The 7,171-nt window shown below is 42.4% G+C and overlaps 1 protein-coding gene across 1 annotated transcript; it reads left to right on the top strand.

Annotated features, from left to right (window-relative positions):
- Positions 1-1,500: 1,500 nt before the first annotated feature.
- Positions 1,501-6,173, top strand: LOC106588675 (leucine-rich repeat-containing protein 3B-like). The gene has a single exon (XM_014177900.3). The coding sequence runs from the start codon at positions 1,697-1,699 to the stop codon at positions 2,516-2,518; it is 822 nt and encodes a 273-aa protein (XP_014033375.1). The 5' UTR covers positions 1,501-1,696; the 3' UTR covers positions 2,519-6,173.
- The last annotated feature ends 998 nt before the right edge of the window (positions 6,174-7,171 follow it).

Consider the following 7,171-nt stretch of genomic DNA (forward strand, 5'->3'; position numbering starts at 1 on the left):
CCATTCAGCCACAAGAGCATTAGTGAGGTCAGGCACTGATGTAGGGTGATTAGGCCTGGCTCGCAGCCTGCGTTCCAATTCATCCCAAAGGTGTTTGATTGGATTGAGGTCATGGCTCTGTGCAAGCCAGTCAAGTTCTTCCATGCCGATCTCGACCAACCTTTTCTGTATGGATCTCGTTTTGTGCAAGTGGGCATTGTCATGCTGAAACAGGAAAAGGCCTTCCCCAAACTGTTGCCACAAAGTTGGAAGAACAGAATCATCTAGAATATCATTGTATGCTGCTGCATTAAGATTTCCCATCACTGGAACTAAGGGGCCTAGCCCGAACCAAGAAAAACATCCACAGACCATTATTCCTCCTCCACCAAACTTTACAGTTGGCACTATGCATTCGGGCAGGTAGCGTTCTCCTGGCAAACCCAGATTCGTCCATTGGACTGCCTAATGGTGAAGTGTGATTCATCACTCCAGAAAACGCGTTTCCACTGCTCCAGAGTCCAATGGCGATGAGCTTTACACCACTCCAGCCTGCACTTGGCATTTCGCATGGTTATTTTAGGCTTGTGTGCGGCTGCTCGGCCATGGAAACCCATTTCATGAAGCTCCCGACAAACAGTTATTGTATTGGCGTTGCTTCCAGAGGCAGTTTTGAACTCGGTAGAGAGTGTTGCAACCGAGGACAGACGATTTTTACGCGCTAAGCGCTTCAGTACTCGGCGTTCCCGTTCTGTGAATTTTTGTGACCTACCAATTTGTGGCTGAGTCGTTGCACTTACAGTTGACCGCGGCAGCTCTAGCAGGGCAGAAATTTGATGAACTGTCTTATTGGAATGGTGGCGTCCTATGATGGTTGAAAGTCACTGAGCTCTTCAGTAAAGCCATTCTACTGCCAATGGCTGTGTGCTCGATTGTATACTCCTGTCAGCAACGGGTGTGGCTGAAATAGCCTAATCCACTAATTTGAAGGGGTGTCCACATACTTTTGTATAAATAGTGTATATAAAATGTAATATTGGGATGCAAACTCAAAATGGAATAGATTTCAACTCTATATCTGACATGGTACAGGTGTCTTCTTTTTAAACCCATAACCATGTGTGTGAGGTATATGCTTCTGTTTCAAAGTAGATTTGTTTAAGACTACCAAGAAACACTCTGTGGGACCCTGATTTAGCCCACTGCAGTAAAAGTTTATTAAGGTATTAAGGACAGTGATTCACTGTAACCTAGATTAACCTTATGATGTGGCCTAGTATGCCATAAATATAACAAGTTGTGCAATATCGTTTCTATGAAACGGAACTCGATTATGATGAGATTATAATGATGTGAATATAACAGAGTGGTTTATTTTCACACCGTGGTGCTCCTGTTTTGTCTTTTTGACTTCAGCGAAAACCAAAAGTTCCACACTAAACAAGTAGTTCAAAGAACTTACAGTACTTCATTAAGCAGTTTTTATATTGTTTAATGCTTCTATCTGTTTTATTTCAGGTGTGATTACAGCATGAATCCAACTGGTGACAGGCCCTGCTAGGCCTGAACAGACCGAGTGTGTTGGTGGAGGCTCATCAGTCTCCAGTATGGAGTGTTTGGTATGAGCCGTGGCCGGTCCGTTGCTTCTTGGGTCGGTCCAGTGGTGTGGTGTCCCTGTCTCTTGGCGGGATGCTGAGGGCTGGTGGTCCCCACCAGTATGACTCCCCTGGACATGTGGCTGTCCCGCTCCATCCCCATGTGCCTGCTCCTCCAGAGCCTGGTCCTCATGGCCCTGTGCTTCCCCTCCGCCTCCATGTGTCCCAAGGGATGCGTCTGCCAGCGGGCCCGACCCGACCCTGGCCTCCACCTCGGCCCTGGGCCCCTGGGGCTCCTCCTTGGCCTCAACGTCACCTGCACCGGGTCCCGGCTCAAAGAGATCCCCCCGGACCTGCCTCCAGACACCGCCGTGCTCCGCCTCGACCACAACCAGATCATGGCCGTCCCCGACCACGCCTTCCGGGGCCTGAGGCTGCTGCGGGAGCTCAATCTGTCCCACAACGCTGTGGAGACGCTGGGGGAGGGCGCCTTCAGTGGCGTGGAGGCCACACTGCAGGTCCTCGACCTCTCACACAACCGCATCACTAGTGTGCACAAGGATGCATTCACCCGGCTCAAAGCACGAGTCCTGGTGGACGACAACCCCTGGCACTGTGACTGCACCCTGCAGCAGGCACTGGGCGGCATGGCCCACAACCACGAGGCGGCTGCACGTGTCCTCTGCCGGAGCTCCGAGCTCCAGGAGCAGGAGGGACGCCATTTCCTGGCGGTGGACACGGACCTGTGTAACCTGGCCAAGAGGACCACGGACTACGCCATGCTGGTGACGATGTTCGGCTGGTTCGCCATGGTCATCTCCTACGTGGTGTATTACGTACGGCAGAACCAGGAGGATGCCCGGCGACACCTGGAGTACCTCAAGTCGCTCCCCAGCAAGCCTGTGAAGCCCAACGAGGTGGAGGACATCAGTACTGTGGTGTAACATGATATCATCACTACCGGATACTATAGGACATCAGTAGTCTGGTGTGACATCCCTATAGTGAGAACTGACTGTATACCATAGAATTAGATTGTCTAATTAGTTCTAGAATTAGAATGACTAATTGATTCTAATTCTATGCATGAACAGCAGAAGTTACGACCTAAACCCGGAGATAGGACCCATATTTCTAGTGTTTACAACTGGTTCCAAATTTCAAGATGGATGTAACGTCTTCTGTTGTGAAAATGTTTTTATTTTGTCTTACCTGTGGTGAACTTAAAATAAATCATGATAGATTAAACCTGGATCCTTGTATTTGAAGCTTCACACTCAATATGTGTAAATTACAAAGGTAAACATTGAGAAAACCCAATTTTTAAAAGAGGATAAATGCTTTAAACATTAGCGTTTGTCTGTAGGCATCAATCTAAAGTCAAGCATTTTGGAATGCACAGCGTACATGTCAGAACATAGACAACGGCAGTTAGTTCAGATCAGAGTAACAGAAAGGTATAGACTATTGTAACACAGATGGCTTCATTGAGATCTGTTCTGAGATGTGTTCTGAGATGTGTTCTGAGATGTGTTCTGAGATGTGTTCTGAGATCTGTTCTGAGATCGTTTAAAAAAATCTGAATCTCAGGTTAAAATTTTGATAGGTTGATAAGTCTTTTTTAGAGCAAAATCTGGAGAAATGGTTTGTTGGACTAGTCTTTTGTAAGGTAATCTGAAGAGTGTTCTGTGTTTGTGCATCCAACTGCATACTTTGTTTCATTTTATTTGAACAAATAACGGGCCCCAAACATCAATCATGAAAATGACCTTTCATTTTCATATGTGAAATAATGGAATCAATGATTTGTTAAAATGACCACGACATCACACTGTTGAAAGACTACTGATGTGCTGTAAAAATACTACACATTTCTTCATTCGTTTTGTCAAGTTCCTGTACTGTATGTTGTTGTTGTCTTGAAACGACAAAGTTGATACATTGCATCTTAGTAGATTTGTGATGGTCAGATAATGTAGCACAATGTTTTTGGGGGTAGATATCAAATGAACCACAAAAGACTCGGTGAATTCAAGTGATTCGTATGTGTGTCATGTGATTTACCAGTACACTAGTAGTGTCCAAGTTCTCATGTCCTGAGTCCGAACAAGCTTGTCGTGTTTCATGTTAACACAACAACACCCAACAACAATACTGTGCATTCGGTTTTTCTATAAAAAAACATTTGCTATGATTTTTTATGACTCAGTCTATGCTTCCTGAAATAGAATACATATTCATATTCAGAGGAATGTATCTCACACAAAGCTTCCTCTCTCAGCCAAAATGTAGATATTAGTTTGTGTCCCAAATGGCAACCTATTCCTTACATAGTGCATAAAGCCCTATGGACCCTGGTGGAAGTAATGCACTATGTAGGGAATTGGGTACAATTTGCGATGCACCCTTAGCGTCACAAACCTGTCGATGGGAAGACTGTAATAATTTCAACACAAACATCCCCTTTCTGTTCAACCTCATGCTGCGTTCAGAATGCAGATAGATGCATGCATCATTTACCTTGCCTTTAAAAACACTGTGTGTACAGTTATACCCCCAGCAAAGTGAGAAGAGCAAATTGCAGCTGTCATTCATTTAAATGGATTTTACTTCCATCACAGTGACAAGGGTTCACTAAAACATCCCACAGAGAGAGAGATGGAGAGAGAGGGGAGGGCTGGTCAGAGAGGGAGAGAGAGGGAGAGAAAGCGAGAGAGAAAGAGAGAAGAGAGATAAGTGAGGGAAGGAAGGAGCGATATGTGCAGGAAAATGAGAGAATGAGAAAAGTAAACATTTCTTTCCATATTTAATGCGGATAAAAAATTATGAATTTTGAAAAGGAATGTTTACAAAGTTGAGTTTTTTCCCCCAGAGCTGCAAGGTGGTCAGTTCATTTGGGAGGATTTGATGATACGATGAGCACAGGTAGTTACAACATGCAGTTACAACAGATAGTTACAACATGTAGTTACAACAGATAGTTACAACAGGTAGTTACAACATGCAGTTACAACAGATAGTTACAACATGTAGTTACAACAGATAGTTACAACAGGTAGTTACAACATGCAGTTACAACAGATAGTTACAACATGTAGTTACAACAGGTAGTTACAACATGTAGTTACAACAGGTTGTTTAAACAGGTAGTTACAACATGCAGTTACAACAGATAGTTACAACATGTAGTTACAACAGGTAGTTACAACATGTAGTTACAACAGGTTGTTTAAACAGGTAGTTACAACATGTAGTTACAACAGATAGTTACAACATGTAGTTACAACAGGTAGTTACAACATGTAGTTACAACAGGTTGTTTAAACAGGTAGTTACAACATGTAGTTACAACAGATAGTTACAACATGTAGTTACAACAGGTTGTTTAAACAGGTAGTTACAACATGTAGTTACAACAGATAGTTACAACATGTAGTTACAACAGGTAGTTACAACAGATAGTTACAACAGATAGTTACAACATGTAGTTACAACAGATAGTTACAACAGGTAGTTACAACAGATTGTTTAAACAGGTAGTTACAACAGATAGTTACAACAGGTAGTTACAACAGGTAGTTACAACAGATAGTTACAACAGGTAGTTACAACAGATAGTTACAACAGGTAGTTACAACAGGTAGTTACAACAGGTTGTTACAACAGATAGTTACAACAGGCTGTTACAACATGCAGTTACAACAGGTTGTTACAACAGATAGTTACAACAGGCTGTTACAACATGCAGTTACAACAGGTTGTTACAACAGATAGTTACAACAGGCTGTTACAACAGATAGTTACAACAGGCTGTTACAACATGCAGTTACAACAGGTTGTTTAAACAGGTAGTTACAACAGGTAGATACACAAGTAGGCCTAGTCACATCAAACTAAATGCAAATAGGTACATTGTTGTTGTGTGTGAGAAGGAACTTGAAATCCCTTTAAATCGTTGTATTTGAATGTTGTGCTACTGTACAGCCTTTTGCACTGTTTTGTCCTGTAGAGCGGAGGCCATGAGTTCATGTCTCATGGATTTGTAATGGGTTTAGGAGAGGAGACTTTTTCTTTCAATACATGTACCGTACTGCAAATGAAGAAAGCACAGTGTAGCCAAGCCAAGGAGTCTGGAAGAATATTTAAGTGCCTGAAATACTTATCTCACATTTTCTGTTTCTCATTTTAACCAAATAATTTCACATTCAGAGTCGGTGTCTGGACATGAAAGAAGAAAGCATAGCGTTTCACAGACAAAGGTTTATGTGTTTTGGAATCCTTTCATGTCCAGGATAGTGTATATAGAACCAACACAAAGGAGAAATGAACTCTTTACTGTTTGCTTTGAAAGAGCTGATAGAAGTGAAATTGACTTTGATATCCTAGTTTTCCACTGTCTCACTGAAACGAAGACGTGAAAGTAACATAAAACAGAGAGAATGTGGTTGTTGTCTTTCTTCTCTGCCTGTCAATTGTCTTTTCTTTTTTTAGGGATAAAAGCTGAAGTTTTGTGATAAAACTCAAGACCTAGCACTGATAAAACCATCCATACATTGTAAAGGCATGTCATAAATCGAAATAAAGGAAATATGGACACTCTCCTCGTGATTTATTGTCATTTAGCTTTGGATGGTCACCACCGTTCAAAACTTTGGGGTCACTTAGAAAAGTCCTTGTTTTTGAAAGAAAAGCACACATTTTTTGTCCATTAAAATTACAAATTGATCAGATATACAGTGTAGACATTGTTAATGTTGTAAATGACTATTGGACCTGGAAACGGCGGATTTTTTATGGAATATCTACATAGGCGTACAGAGGCCCATTATCAGCAACCATCGCTCCTGTGTTCCAATGGCACGTTGTGTTAGCTAATCCAAGTTTATCATTTTAAAAGGCTAATTGATCATTAGAAAACAATTTTGCAATTATGTTAGCACAGCTGAAAACTGTTGTCCTAATTAAAGAAGCAATAAAACTGGCCTTCTTAAGACTAGTTGAGTATCTGGAGCATCAAATCAAAGTTTATTTGTCACGTGCACCGAATACAACAGGTGTAGACCTTACAGTGAAATGCTTACTTACAGGCTCTAACCAACAGTGCAAAAAAGGTTTTAGGTGAACAATAGGTAAGTAAAGAAATAAAAACAACAGTAAAAAGACAGTGAAAAATAACAGTAGCGAGGCTATATACAGTAGCGAGGCTATAACAGTAGTAAGGCTACATACAGGCACCGGTTAGTCAGGCTGATTGAGGTAGTATGTACATGTAGATATGGTTAAAGTGACTATGCATATATGATGAACAGAGAGTAGCAGTAGCATAAAAGAGGGGTGGGGGGGGGGGGGGTCACACAATGCAAATAGTCCAGGTAGCCATTTGATTACCTGTTCAGGAGTCTTATGGCTTGGGGGTAAAAACTTTTGAGAAGCCTTTTTGTCCTAGACTTGGCACTCCGGTACCGCTTGCCATGCGGTAGTAGAGAGAACAGTCTATGACTGGGGTGGCTGGTGTCTTTGACAATTTTTAGGGCCTTCCTCTGACACCGCCTGGTGTAGAGGTCCTGGATGGCAGGCAGCTTAGCCCCAGTGATGTA

This window comes from Salmo salar, chromosome 27 (genome assembly GCF_965601325.2).
Source record: "Salmo salar chromosome 27, fSalSal1, whole genome shotgun sequence".
Taxonomy (NCBI): domain Eukaryota; kingdom Metazoa; phylum Chordata; class Actinopteri; order Salmoniformes; family Salmonidae; genus Salmo; species Salmo salar.

Coding starts and splice junctions, on each gene's coding strand:
- LOC106588675 (XM_014177900.3), top strand. CDS start 1,697: ATGACTCCCCTGGACATGTGGCTGTCCCGCTCCATCCCCATGTGCCTG.